At 44.7% G+C, this 15,821-nt stretch overlaps 1 protein-coding gene across 4 annotated transcripts in view; it reads right to left on the bottom strand.

The window, feature by feature from the left end:
• SERPING1 (serpin family G member 1) overlaps positions 1 to 15,821 on the bottom strand; it is a 512,003-nt gene that overhangs the window by 342,144 nt on the left and 154,038 nt on the right. For all 4 annotated transcript variants that reach the window (XM_073596975.1, XM_073596977.1, XM_073596976.1 and 1 more), the window contains exon 2: positions 14,482 to 15,055. In XM_073596975.1, coding sequence (XP_073453076.1) covers positions 14,482 to 15,055 — 574 coding nt within the window. The remainder of the gene's footprint in view (positions 1 to 14,481; positions 15,056 to 15,821) is intronic.

The following is a 15,821-nucleotide window of genomic DNA, read 5'->3' on the forward strand; positions in this document are numbered from 1 at the left end:
ACTTATTTGGTTCAGATGGTGTCAAACGTGTGTGGCGGCAACCAGGTGAGGAGTACAAAGACTAGTGTGTCTTGCCTACAGTCAAGCATGGTGGTGGGAGTGTCATGGTCTGGGGCTGCATGAGTGCTGCCGGCACTGGGGAGCTACAGTTCATTGAGTGAACCATGAATGCCAACATGTACTGTGACATACTGAAGCAGATCATGATCCCCTCCCTTTGTAGACTGGGCAGCAGGGCTATATTCCAACATGATAACGACCCCAAACACACCTACAAGACGACCACTGCCTTGCTAAAGAAGCTGAGGGTAAAGGTGATAGACTGGTCAAGCATGTCTCCAGAAATAAACCCTATTAAACATCTGTGGGTTGTCAATTGGTTTCAAAGAAAGAAAATAAAGCTGGTAGAATGGCCCAGCCAACTACCTGACTTGAATCCAATAGAAAATCTATAGAAAAAAAATTAAAGATCAGAGGTCATAGAATTGGCCCACAGAACCTTCAAGATTTGAAGACTGTTTGTGTGGAAGAATGGGCCAAAATCACAGCTGAGCATTGCATGTGACTAGTTTCTCCATACAGAAGCTGTCATTACCAACAAAGGATTTTGTACGAAGTATAAATTTCAGTTAGCATGTTCAATTCTTTTTCCCTGTGTCATTCTGTTTTATTACACACAATGTAATTTCTGAACTTATTTGTTTTGGTTTCTTTGTAGGTATGGATAGCATGGGTTGTTACCGAAATGTGGTGAAAATTTCATGTCACTAGCCCCTTTAAAAACATATTTACCTAGAAAAATGGTGACGTGTTCAATATTTTTACCCGCTGTATGCGTGTATATGTTTATTTAATCGAATCTATTATCTAATCTATTACTGATCTATTAACATCCCAAACAAGCACCTGGGTTGGGTGTGAGGCGGATCAACAGGGATGAGTGTGCTATGTAACAAGGATGAGAGGTAGCTATGTATCACCTCCACTTCCCTGAACTGATCTGCACATTGCGCATATTAAAGATGAGCAGGGAGTACAGTGGTGAGGCAAATCAGCAGGGGGGTACAGTGCTGGGACAGATGTGCAGGGGGATACAGTGGTGGGAAAGATGTGCAGGAGGTAGATTGGTGGGATAGATGAGAAAGGAGGTGCAGTGGTGGGGCAGATGTGCAAGGGGTACAGTAGAGGGACAGATGAGAAGGGGTGTACAATGGTGGTGCAGTGGTGGAATAGAAGAGCAGGGGTTTACAGTGGTGGGGCAGATGAGCAGGATGGTACAGTGGTGGGACAGATGAGCAGGATGGTACAGTGGTGGAACAGATTTGCAGGGGCGGACTGACAACTCATGGGGCCCCCAGGCAATAGAAGATTATGGGGCCCCCAGGCTTAGAGATGGCCGCCATGCAGCAGCCATCTTTTTTTGATGCAACATGAATGTGGGCATACCCATGCGGAGGGGAGGGGCACCAAGCTTGGTGACATGCTGAGTGGCAGGAGACTTAGAGCTGGTGACCCAGTCAATTCATCAGGAGCCTCTCATGGGCAGTACCACCTTAACAGCATCATGGGCCCCTGGGAAAAATACTGCACTGGGACCCCTACCAGAGAGATGATGACCTGCGGCATACATAGTGTACCATGGCGAATGGGCATGACCAGTGGGAGAGTCTTAAGAGTATTGAACAGAATCTGCATCTGCTCTAAACAATGCAAACACACCACAGACCTTGTACCCATACATTTCTAATTACTGCGTCGCAGCTGATAATCTTAGGCACAAATGAATTTCAGTCAAAGGATCATTTGTTTTTAAAATAAACGTTTCAATTATATATGTTTTTTTATGCACAAAAAAGATATTTTTGGCTTACTGAGTCAAAATTACAAAAGAATGTAATTAAAACCATCAACTGTTGAGACAATGAACACCTTGGTCAGGTCTATATACAGTATAATGTACAGAGTACAGGGGTCATGAGTAAGTAACAAACAAAACAACATATAGAGTACAGCAGTCAGGATGAGTGCCACGCTCACATCAGAGTCATCCCTTCCATCAAAGTCCCAACATTCTCCCTATATATCACAGTCCACAGAGTGCCATACTACGGGAGAGCCCCCAGTGTGCCACCTTACGGCAGAGCCCCCAGAGTAACACCTTACGGCAGAGCCCCCCAGTGTGCCACCCTACGACAGAGCCCCCCCCCAGTGTGCCACCCTACGACAGAGCCCCCCCCAGTGTGCCACCCTACGACAGAGCCCCCCCCCAGTGTGCCACCCTACGACAGAGCCCCCCCCCCCCCAGTGTGCCACCCTACGACAGAGCCCCCCCCCCCCCCAGTGTGCCACCCTACGACAGAGCCCCCCCCAGTGTGCCACCCTACGACAGAGCCCCCCCCAGTGTGCCACCCTACGACAGAGCCCCCCCCAGTGTGCCACCCTACGACAGAGCCCCCCCCAGTGTGCCACCCTACGACAGAGCCCCCCCCAGTGTGCCACCCTGTGGCAGAGCAACCAATGTCACCTTCCATCAGTGTCCCCTTACACACACACCTTTGCACCTTGATGCTTGGTGTGTTAGGCAGCTGGCAGGAAAAGACTTTTAAAAAATATCCACTTGTTGCAGCCTCTGAACTGCGCAAGTGAGTCGTAAAGCCAGCGGAATAGTGAACTGCTGTGGTTGGCCTCAGATCGGGCAGTGGGGCATGTGAACAAAAGCCATGCTTGATGTGTGCCATGATGTCACTGCGCAGGTGTGCACCCAGACCTGCTCTGCTGCCTGATCCAAGGCCAAGCTCAGCAGTTCACCATTCAGATGGCCCCGAATGGCAACAAGTGCATTTTTCACGGGCATGAGATTGTTAAGCCCCATACACACAATAGGACTTTGTACAAACTTTCCCTTGGATTTTTGTACAAAGGGTGTTGCCCAAAAGTTTGTCTTGCATACAGACAGGACTTTTCCAGCCAACTTTCACCATATCATGTGGTTTTTCAGCTCTTTACCACCACCCTTTGGTCAACTTCTGTATTGTTGTCTGATATTGTGTCAATCTCGCCACTTTTATTGACGAGATTGACACCTTGCGAGCCAGGTTGACACTGGTGCGGGGATCCGACTTGGATCCCCGCCAATACCAGGCACTGTGTTTGGTATGAATCTTGAGGGGGCATGCTGGGACTGTGAGGTCATAAGGGGGGGTGGTCATAGGGTGACATGACCATGCCCCCTTGTGACCTCACAGTTCCAGCATGCCCCGGGACTGTGATGTCATAGGGGGCGGGGTCACCGCCTATATAAGTTCGTTGCGGAGCACACAGAGCATTCCGGCTGGAGAGAGCGTCGTGTCAACATCTCTGGAAGAGAAAAGGGAAGAAGATGATCCAGAAGTCTGGGCCACCGCTGGCAAAAGAGCGCCAGAAGATAGCGGTGGAGCCGGCAGAAGATGCGGACACCAGAAGACGCCGGAGAGACCCCCGAAGTCTGAAGAAGACCCCCGAAGTTGGAAGAGGACCCCCGAAGTCGATGTACCCCATACTCATTCACATAGGGTGGGGGGCCGGGATCTGGGGGCCCCCTTATTAAAGAGGGCTTCCGGATTCTGATAAGCGCCCCGCCCACAGACCCCGACTACCAACGGCCAGGGTTGTCGGGAAGAGGCCCTTGTCCTCATCAACATGGGGACAAGGTACTTTGGGGTGGGGGGCTCGAGGGGGGGCGCTTGCTCGTCCCCACCCCCTCTCCTGATCAGCCAGGCTGCGTGCTAGGATAAGGGTCTGGTATGGACTTTGGGGGGACCCCACGCCGTTTTTTCGGCGTAGGGGGTTCCCCTTAAAATCCATACCAGACCGAAGGGCTTGGTATTCCCCAGAGGAGAATTACCTCTCGCGCCCGCCGCAGTAGGAAAATGTGTTTTTCCTATTGCAGCTAGCGCGAGATGTACAGTACCCTGCCGCCGAGAACCAGCGCGATCCGATCGCTCTGGAAACATTCTCGCGGCTGCGTACTGTAGTTTGTACAAAAGTCCGATGGCTTTGTGTGTACACACAATCGGACTTTGCTCCATCGGACTTTTGTTGCCGGAAAGTTTGTCCGTTCGCACAGCCAACAAAAGTCCGATGGAAACTGAAAAAGTTTGTCCGATGGAGCGTACACAAAGTCGGATGTTGCTCCAAAACAGCTAATTTGCATGTTTGTTGTCAAAAAGTCTGATCGTGTGTACGGCCCTTTAGAGCGACTTCTGTTGAGCAGCAGTGGGCACACATTGATTATACAGTACACACACACACACACACACACACACACACACACACACACACACACACAGTATTCACCAGTGGCGGCTGGTGCTCAAAAATTTTTGGGGGTTGCAAACAAAATGGGAAAAATTCAGAAAAATACTGGAAAAAAAAACCATCAATTGCAGCCTCCCTGTGCCCATCAAATGCAGCCACTGTGCCCCATTAACTGCAGCCACTGTGCCCCATTAAATGCAGCCACTGTGACCCCCGGTGACATCTAACCAGCACCCCCACCCGTTGTCTGACCGGCACTTATCCCATCTTGATGGCGGGTCAGGCAGCGGGTGACGGTGGTGAGATGTGGGACAGGCAGTGGCGAGCTATGTCCTCTATGCTTACTCCCTGCATCCCTTCTTTGCTCCTGCTAGGCGTCCAATAGGAGTGCCTGTCCTTTCAGCCAATCGTGTGATGGGTATCAGACTCGCACTTCCTGATTGGCGGAGAGGCGGTTCAGTGTTAGAAAAACAAATATTAATTTGCTTTTCTAACACACTTGGATGGGCTCCGGGAGCTCTGCCCTCCGAGCCCACCCTATTTTGAAGCCTATTAGAGCTTATGGCTCTAATCAGGTGCTTCAAAAAAACACCCCCGCCGCTGTAATTCAGGCGCCTGGCGTCCTAAAAGGGGCCGGATGCCCGAATAGGGGGTGCCCGCAGTGGCCATGGATAGATTTATGCTATGCATGAATCTATCATTCTACATATAGGGGGTGGCGTGATAGAGGTGGCGGTGCCATTAATGAATGGGCCGCCCCTGGTATACACACACATGCACAGTATACATACATAGTATACAATATATATATATATATATATATATATATATATATATATATATATATATATATATATATATATATATATATATATATATATATATATATATATATATATATATATATATATATATATATATATATATATATATATATATATATATATATATATATATATAATATAAACATACACACACCAGCACTTTTCACCCAAAAATCATCCTGATAGAACACACTGCTGCTGCCCCCATCTCCTGGCATGCTGGGACTTGTAGTGCCCCAGCAGCTCAGACATTGGATGTGGTAATACAGGAGAGGAGGATGATGTGCCTGTGTACTGGTGGGTGATGAGTAGGGAGATGTATCAGAGATTAGGGAAGTTCAGAACATCCTTCCACCAGAAGCATGGCAGTTCTTACACACAGAGCATCGATGTAACAGCAGCCTAAGAGACAGGAGGAACCCTGCTAGAGGTAACACATTCTCCCCCCTCCCCCCCCAGGGTAAGCCACTGATAATACATTTCTTTCAGCTCAGCCAGCTTACCTTCTATCAGGCAGCAGTCCGTACCCACACTGAAGGCTGTCCCCTCCTCCCTCTCCTCTCATCCAGCTGTTGGCATCTCCTGCTCCTATGTCAAAAAAGCCAAGCAAAATGATGTCGTAGTGGCCATTTCAGGGACAGATGTAAAAATACACAGATTTTTACAAACTGTCCCTGCTTTTACAGAGGCTGGCAACCCTGATGAGGCCCCCTAGTGGCTGTGGGGCCCTCAGTCAGTGCCAGAGTGCCCAAATGGTCAGTCCACCCCTGGTCTGAGGTGTGAAGGTGCAGATATTGAGGGTGAACTGAGGTGTGAAGTTGCAGGAAATAGAGCTGATCTGAGGGGTGAAGGTGCAGAGATTGGGTCTGATCTGAGGGGTGAAGGTGCAGGAATTGAGCTGATCTGAGCTGTGATGGTGCAGGAATTGGGATGAACTGAGGTGTGAAGGTGCAGTAATTGAGATGATCTAAGGTGTGATGATTGCTGGAATTGGAGCTGATCTGGGGTTTGAAGGTGCAGGGATTGAGGCTGATTTGAGGAATGAAGGTTCCTGAATTGAAGCTGATCTGAGGTGTGAAGGTGCAGGAATCGGGGTGATCTGAGATGTGAAGGTCCAGGAATTGAGGGTGACCTCAATTATGAAGGTGCAGAAATGTGGGCTGATCTCAGGTGTTAAGGTGCAAGAATTGAGAGCGATCTGAGGTGTGAAGGTGCAGAAATTGGGCCTGATCTGAGAAAACTTTATTAGGTTGACCACTATCACCTCACACCTAATTTCCAACTGTATATTTTGCAGAAGCACTCAGCTGGCGTATCATTTCAACCCTACCGTACTTACCTCGCAGCACACATCTTCTGGAACAAGGGAAGGTACCATTTACTTTACCACTTACCAAAATTCTTGTGCGTGATTGAGAGGGTGAAGTTGACTTTTTTTGTATAACTGGCAATCTCAATCTCCTTGAGAACATTTACCGGCACATTATGCTGAAAAGGTTGCCTACCCCTGCTCTATACAGACTCCTATCCATCCATCTACAGTGCAGCTGAGGCTGCAGAGAAAGGGACTGTCTTCAGTCAATCGTCTGTCATTTTCTAGTTTCAAAAAAGAGAAATTAAAAGTCTGTTTGGACCCCTGAATTTCCAAAGCCCCCCCAAAAAATAAAAAATAAATATTAAAAATATAAATGTACCTGTATAAAAAAAATAAAGTTGTAAAAAAACAAAAATAGCAATAAAAAAACCTAGTAAGGGTAGATTTAGACATGTGTCTAAATCTCTCTTGCCTTTGAAGCCCGATCCATGTTTGGATCGCACTCCAGTGGCTACTGACAGGCGGTGAAGAAGGGATGCGACATCTCCTCACTGCCTGTTTTAACCCTATTTTACCAACAAATGTGGCATGACCACATGCACTGCACGAGGTTGCGGGGCGTTTGCGGCATTTACCCGTTGACATGAATGGGTAGTGTTCACCAGATAGCATCGCTACAAGTTGGGTCAACTTTGCAAAGGGCACGAAGCATCACAGTCATCATCAGCACCCTGTCCACTGCCTACTGCAGCTTAAGGGGTGGGGGGGCCCTTTGGCAGGCAGCAAAAACACAGCTTAACTGCACATTTTTCCTATCCCCAATCAAAAGTCTAAACAAGGCCTTAGACCTCATTCATACAGAGCATACTACAGTGAGGCCATGTTTACCTGCACTGGTGTTCTGTGCACCCCTATGCAGGCAGTCCCATTGATGTCAATTGAGACACAGCGACTGCACGGGAATGCCCAGGTGTTCCATGCATTCCTGAACAGGCAGTCCCATTCATATCATTGAGACAGCCACTGCTCCCAACTTGACATCTATGTGGGTGTATGTCCCTGAACTCACACCGTCTACGTTTGGGGACATGTACCTACACCTGCATGGATGTCAGATCTGTCCTTGCAGCTGCTGCATCTAGACGACTTGATTCTCAGGAATGTACAGAACACCTGTGCATCCACGTGTGGATAAACACAGCCCTCCATGGCCGTACACTGTAGCACACCCCATTGAATGAGGCCTTAGTAAGAGTTTAGCAAGAATTTTGTACGTTTTTTTTTTTTTTTGTGAAAATAGTGATTTGATAAACATTTGTGCAACTATTGTGGGCCTAGTCGTAACAGTAGCAATACTTCTTTTTATTCTATTGGTCATGTGCTTTCAGACAATATGTGGTTTGGGGGTCTTTTACAAACTCTGAAAGCTGTACGTGAAAAATCAAAGCCTCTATTGAGTTAAGAACAAATATTTGTCACTTTTTGCAAAATGGTGAAAATCTAACGTATGCAAAAATTTCTCAAAAAATCTGGAGGCTTTCATTTTTAAGTTTTTATATTTTGTAGGGATATAGCAGGGTTTTATAAAAGGTGCTGTGTTTGTATCTGCGAATAATGATTTTAGTGTATTTTTAGAGAAAATATCGTTTTGATAAACATTTGCACAAATATCGCAATGTCTTAAAAATCAGTAGCACCTTATTTTTTTTCTACTGGTCATGTACTTTCAGAAAATATATGGTTTGGGGGGGAGATCTTTTACAAACTCTAAAAACTAAGTGAAAAATGAAAACCTCTAGATTTTTTGAGAGATTTAGATATTTACATTTTTTTGTGTACATTCGATTTTCACCATTTCGCAAAAAGGCACAATTTAAAACTGACAGATATTTGCGATTATAACTCAATACGGTGCCTCCCGCCTGAGCTACCCCTTGGTCTGGGTCCCCCAGATTGGCCTTCTCCTGTCACCATTCACTCTGGAATTTCACGTATCTTGGTGCTCCTTCTCCCACTCACTCTGCAGCAGGTATATTTCCTTTTCACTATCCCCACTACTTCTCTCCCTTTTCTTTCCCCTGCTTCTTCTTCCCTTTCCTATTCTCCCTTTCTCTCTCTCTCACTTTATTTCACTTGCTTCACACTTTTCTACTAGCCTGACTTATATGTCACCCCTTTTTTCACAGGTCCCCCATATCATGGGGACAACCGTCCCACTCACCCCTTCTCTTTCTCACCATTCACCATTGCCACTCCTTTCTGTGACCCACCTGAGGTGGTGCTTGGGCTGTGGTTGCTCGCCCGGATGGGCCCCCTCAGCTTCGGGGCATGGTATCATTGGCTGGCCACACCGCCTATGCGCAGATATATATATGTGTAAATTTGGGGGCTAAATGTGTATATGTGTGAGGGGACATGCTTTACATTTGCCCACCATTTTCCATTAATCCTTCCCTTTTAAAATGCGATTGTTTTCCATATCCATAGGTAACCATTGTGGTTTTGCTCCTGACGAGTGGCTAAAAGGTCCCGAAACGCGTAGAGCTTACAACTACCCATAGGTGTACTCAATTAACAATTATGTATGAACGTTCCATTTTCATCTGTGTTTCCTTTCTGTAACCTGTTTTGATTGACACTTTAATGCGTCATATATTCTGTATCTCTGAGATTTTTAGCTATTTAAATATTCATGTACTTGCATTATAAGGGGAGGAGCCAGGACGGAGTGGACAGCACAGAGCTGGGTTGTGAGAATCCAATACCCCGCAGCACGCCGATCGGCGATTTTAGATCTATATTGTATGGTGCACAGAAGCACCTGTAAAATGTGAGTACCCCTTTGTGGGGATTGGGTATATATTTTTTAATAAAAATTGTTTGGCGGTATTACACTATATAGTCTTTTTATTTACTGGTATGATGCCTATGGAGCCATAGAGAGCCTGATTGGAGGTCGTTTCTTACTAGCTACACAGAGCCCGGGGGTGGCTCCATAGCGTGATTTGATGCAGCTAAACACTGTGTCACACGCTCTAAGGTGAGCGCAATCACTTTGGGGGTCACTGAGGCACATCACGGCATGTTTATGACATTTGGATTCAGCACGTTGGATTAATCAGATATTTACTTATCCTTTTTGAACACTTTATGCACAGAATCTCCTTTTTGGAACTTTTTTTTGGACACTGTTATATGAAGTTTTTTTGGATGATTTTTCACTATTAGGGATTACACTGCTTGATTTAAGTATCACCTGTCACTCATATGAATGTATTTAAAATATTGCATGTTACACTTTGTGTAGAGTATTGTAAATAGTGCACGTCTTTTTTCATTTGTTTATTTATTTATTTCTATGCAGAGTATTGATTAATAGGTGTTTTTTTCACTTTTGATAATTTTTTTGATTCATTCCATGTACACAAAGTATATTATAGGTTAAGATAACCTAATTAATTGCACATTGCACTTTAGGAGGAATTAGGTTTATTTTTTTATATTTTATTGTATATGGTATCACCACGGTGAACAGACACATATGGCACACACCTAAGCGCAGCGCAATTTTTTATTTATGTTTAGTGCACGGTCATGAATACGTGATCTGCGTTCGCAGCTGGGTACTTTGATTTAAGTTAGTCCTTCATTGGGCATTGGATTATTGTGGCTCGCAAGATTTTTTCTTTAAACCCATGGACTTGTACGTGGCTGGGAGGAGGTGACTGCGGATCATGTCGTCCTTAGTGACCCAGAGGACTCTGGACCGAATGCCTCAGCAAACCTACGCTGCATGGCCTCCCTGATCCTGCAAAGCCTGCGGAAGGATCCTCGTGTTCATTGTATCAAGGGGAGGAATCATTACTGGCTGGCAACCCTCCTTGATCCACGTTACAAGGGTAAGGTTGCGGACCTTATCTTGCTGTCGCAGAGGGAGCAGAAGATGAAACATCTTCGGGAGGCCTTGCAGAAAGGTTTGTGCAATGCGTTTCCAGAGCCTAGGAGGTTACAATTTCCTGGTCCTCCTGGACAACGCGTTGCTGAGGCTTCGGTCAGTCATAGAAGGAGCAGTGGAGAAGGTGGCCATCTGACTGATGCGTTCAGACATTTTTTTTATGTAGATACTTGCCAGCACACCAAGGATCAGCACAGAATGGCGTCCAAACGGTTTAGTTTATTGCATGATCATAACACAAAGAGGTGCAACGTTTCGGAGTCACTCAGGACCCCTTCGTCATCACATGCCTGACGAAGGGGTCCTGCGTGACTCCGAAACGTTGTACCTCTGTGTTGTGATCATGCAATAAACGAAACCGTTTGGACGCCATACTGTGCTGATCCTTGGTGTGCTGGCAAGTATCTACATTGTGACTTGAACCAGTATCCAGCTGGTTGTTGCTGCAGCACCCAACCTTTTGAGTTTATACCAGGAACGTGTGCGATGGGAATATGAAACATTACACAGACAATTTTTTAGTCCTCAGCCCCAAGGTATAATTGGTTCCAGCAACCATTGCCAGTGTCTGAGTCACATGGTGCAGGATTACCTAGAGGCAAGATCAGACTTGGACACCTTTCCCACCGAAAATCCTCTGGGTTACTGGGTCTTGAGGATGGATCACTAGCCAGAGCTTGCACAGTATGCAATTTAGCTACTGGCCTGTCCTGCATCCAGCGTTCTTTCGGAACGCACATTCAGTGCTGCTGGAGGCTTGAATCGGTCGATCGGCTGACCTTCATAAAAATGAATCAGTCTTGGATCACCAGCTACCAAGCACCTGATGCTGATGTAACCAATTGATTTTTTTTTTAATGTGAGATCCCTTCAAGACTGCCTATGCTGATGCTGAGTGACTATCCTGTTATGCTGAGTCACAATCCTCTTCCTCCTCAATTTTCATGCTCATAGATTGAAAGAATATTTTTGGTTCTGGGCACCGCCACCAGTGGCCCAATTTTTCAGCCCCTGTTTAACAGGGGCATATAATTTACAATTTTGGATGCAATACTTTGCAGCAGGGCTCATTCCTGCGCTCCAACTATGGCATCTGTGAGGGGTTGCAGTGTTGTGGCACCAGTGCCTAAGGCCCAATTCTTCTGCCCCTGTTCAACAGGGACATGTTATTATAATTCTTGATCTAATATTTCACAGCAGAGCCCATTCCTGCGCCCACCAAGAGTAACTGAGGGCTTACAGTGTTGTGGCAACACCACCACCAAAAGGCCCAATTTTGCTGCCCCTGTTCAACAGGTGCATGTAATTACAGTTCTTGATATAATATTTCACAGCAGGGCCCGTTCCAGTGCCCACCAAGAGTAACTGAGGACTTACAGTGTTGTGGCACCAGCACCATCACCAAAGGCCCAATTTTTCTGCCCCTGTTCAAGGCATGTAATTACAATTCTTGATCTAATATTTCACAGCAGGGCCCGTTCCTGTGCCCACCAAGAGTAACTGTGAGAGCTTACAGTGTTGTGGCAACACCAACACCTAAGGCTCCAATTTCTGCAGAGTATATAGGGCAGGCCCCTACTTTCAAATATCCAACTTACAAACGACTCCTACTTGCAAACGCAAGGAGACAACAGGAAGTGAGATGAAATCTACCCCTAGGAAGGGACATTTTCTCCTGCAAAAGTTAATATGGGAAAAACATGTCTCCTCTTCACTGATGCTTCATCACCAATCCTTATTTCACTAAAAACCCCAAATTTTCAAAAAACTTTTGTCATTGGGACAGAAAGTGAGGTGAAATCTTCTGAAGAGGTGCACAGACAGCAAAACAAATGTTACAGGGGTGATAACCCTTCCCTATGTTTTCCAAAAAGCTTAAAAATAGATTTTTTTTGCCTGGAGCTACTTTAAAAATGTACCAGTTCAAAATTACAAACAGATTCTACTTAACAAACCTACAGTCTGCCTTGTTTGCACCGCCTCTATACTGCTGTTCAGAGTATATAGGGCCAGGGGGCCCCACGCCTTTCCTTTTTTTAATCTGGGTGCGGGGTTCCCCTTAATATCCATACAAGACCCAAAGGGCCTGGTAATGGACTGGGGGGGTACTCATGCCGTTTGTCTCACTGATTTTCATCCATATTGCCGCGACCCGACATTACATTAAAGCCGCAAGCAGTTATAAATGAATTTTATTCCTTTAAAAATGTCATTTTGTGCAGGGACTGTTCTAAGCACAGGAAACACGCGCCACTTTACAGGCATACTATAGACACCCCCCAGGTACGATAAAGGAATATTTCACTTTTTTTTTCACTTTAAGCATCATTAAAATCACTGCTCCCGAAAAAAACGTCAGTTTTTAAAACTTTTTTTTGCATTGATACATGTCCCCTGGGGCAGGACCCGGGTCTCCAAACCCTTTTTAGGACAATAACATGCATATTAGCACTTTTGATTTTGAACTTTCGAGTCCCATAGACTTTAATGGGGTCCTAAAGTTTGCGCAACTTTCAGACCGTTCGCAGGTTCTGGTGCAAACCGAACCAGGGGGTGTTCGGCTCATCCCTAGTTATGAGGAAAGTTTGCGAGCACTGAACTTATTCTCTCTGGAGAAGAGACACCTGAGAGGGAATATGATTTTAATTTATAAATACTGTACTGGTGACCCCACAATTGGGATAAAACTTTTGCGGAAGGGAGTTCAACAAGACACGTGGCCACTCATTAAAATTAGAAGAGAAGAGGTTTAACCTTAAACTACATAGAGGGTTCTTTACTGTAAGAGCGGCAAGGATGTGGAATTCCCTTCCACAGGCGGTGGTCTCAGCGGGGAGCATCGATAGTTTCAAAAAACTATTAGATAATCACCTGAATGATCACAACATACACGGATATACAATGTAATACTGACATATAATCACACACATAGGTTGGACTTGGACTTGTCTTTTTTCAACCTCACCTACTATGTAACTAACTATTTAACTATGTGTATGTAAAGAACATAACAAGTTGTTTTCAAAGGGTCATGCTTTGATAAAGTTCAGTATCCATGTACAACAAGGTGCCATGAATCCAGTTCCTTATATACTGTATCTAGTTAGAGATTCTAAATTATACATGTCTTGATTAGGAAAATTACATCCTTTACTAGGAGGTTGTTGTAGGGTACATAGACCTATTGTTGCTCTCCTTCATCAAATAAATTCTCAGAGCATCTTGTAGACACATTTGAGGTTGGTGTGTTTAAGCATTAGACAGAGGACATGTATGATGCAGTATAAAAAAAAAAAAGTATGGGAAAAGCTACCATTTTTATTAAGCTTAGTCTAACCATATAAGAAATACTGAAATGTTGCCAAGTAGCCAGGGATTTATTTGTGGAGTAGCAATGTAGGAATATTTTCTTTATATAGATTATGGGTATTTTTGTAAATGGATACTACGAGGTAGCATAATTTTTCCTTGCACAAAAAAAGGGTAAATATTGCTCTATGGGGTCTTATCACATTTGGTTAAATAGAGTGCTTTTGATTTATCGAAATTTATGAAGTAACCTGAGATTAGGCCAGATGATTTTGTGAAAGTAAATTGCATTAGGAAGAGAGGATTTTGGGTAGGAAATGTCACCACATTCACTTAGCTCTGGGACATTATTCGTTTTGGACAGAGTAGAGATGGATTAGAACACCCATCAGGCTTTTATTCCTACTTCTGCCTCTGTTAGGGAGAATTACCCTCTCTATTTGTCCTGTTTACTGTTATCATCAAAAGTGAAACTAAAAGAAAGTCTATAGAACAGTAATGGAGGGGGATACTAGTTTTGGTGACCTGGGGGGTCCAATGAATTTCCTTAATTTGCAGGTATTTTCTCTCACTTCTTGTTTTTGCTAGGGGACAGGAAGTACACAGAAATCTCACCATTGGGACACAGATGGCAAAAATAAAAACTGTCAGGACTTATAACCCTCCCTTGCTCTATCCAAAATGAAAAAAATAAGTTTTGCATATAGTTCTATTTAAAGTTTGTAGCATGTAGATATTTAACATTTTATATTTATTTAAGAAATACAGTTTGTATATCTTACCTAGCATTAGATTTGACAATGCCAAAGCAACACTAATAGGAGATACTACAAGATTTGGCCTGGAATCCAGTGGTGACAGCTTTTGGAAAAGGTCCAGCGTAAAAGTCATCAGATCTTTTGCAACCTCATTAAGTGCATTATCAAAATGCTTCCCTGAGCATACTGGCCACAACATAGAACAACATGGTGTCTTCTTCACCTGAGGGAAGTCATGTTCAATAACAACCTTGTTTTTTGTAATCTGTTCGTGACATACTGCACTTTCTCCTGCTTCATAACCAGAATGTTTGGTCTTAGGGAATTCAGTACCCTTTGCAATTTGAGGTTCTTGACCCATTAAGATCTTATCTGTTGCTTCTGTTTGTTTGTACTGTTCCACAGTTTCAGTTTCCTCTTGCTGCATTCCCAAAGTCTGATTGTCTTCTGGTGACTTGGTATCTTTTATCCTTGGAGGAACTGTATTTTTACTTTTGGATTGTGCATCCGATTTATCAGCAGTTTGGTCCTCCTGTTTTTTTTCAACAGGTGAACTTGTAGTTGTTGATATAGACAGAGAGGGGTCAGAATTGGGACCCTGGAGAAAAAGACAGAATAGAATGTTAAATGAGAAAAAAAAAGTCACTGGAAGAAATTGTTAAACTCTTTTGCTGCCAGTGCCGTTTTTGCATTTTTTAGCACATATGCTTGTTACAGGAGTCACTTTGTGTGGGGGTGTTTGTGGAACTTAGCTTACCTTGGAGAGCTCTGGAGACTCCGTGTCCAACTCCCCTGTCCCCTCTTATGTGTAAATCACCCTGTGTCCATTAGGGGCCCAGGGTGACAGAACCCCACTATGATCTGTGCTATTTAGACACACTGTACAGTCACACTGGAATATTGTGTGTTGTGAACTGTGGGGTGGGGTTGTATTCCAATGTTCTATTGTGTCTGTCTGCCTTGGATATTATGGGATGTGTATGTAGATTAGCTGTGAGATTGGTGGGGGCGAATTTCTCCAACAGCTCTCCCTGCTGATAAGACTGTTTACTGATGAGAAATTTGAATACACCTGACCTGTGTGTTTATTGTGATTGGACAGTTTACCCTGCACTGAATCCAAGGGTCTGAATCTGAGTTGTATATCTGTTGTAACATGTGCTTGAATAAAGCAGTTTAAAGTTGTTGTACACCCTACACTGTGTTACGGCTGGTGACTGGGTGGGCTAAAGAGTCTTGGATAGTGCTGGTTCTGGACAGAGGAAGCATTTTATGGCAGACATAGACCCGTTGAGGACAGGGGTTCATCACAACTGGTTGGCAGCGGCGGGATCGTGCTTCCTGGCTGTGAACACGTCCAAACC

The sequence above is a fragment of the Aquarana catesbeiana genome, linkage group LG08 (assembly GCF_042186555.1).
Source record: "Aquarana catesbeiana isolate 2022-GZ linkage group LG08, ASM4218655v1, whole genome shotgun sequence".
Taxonomy (NCBI): Eukaryota; Metazoa; Chordata; class Amphibia; order Anura; family Ranidae; genus Aquarana; species Aquarana catesbeiana.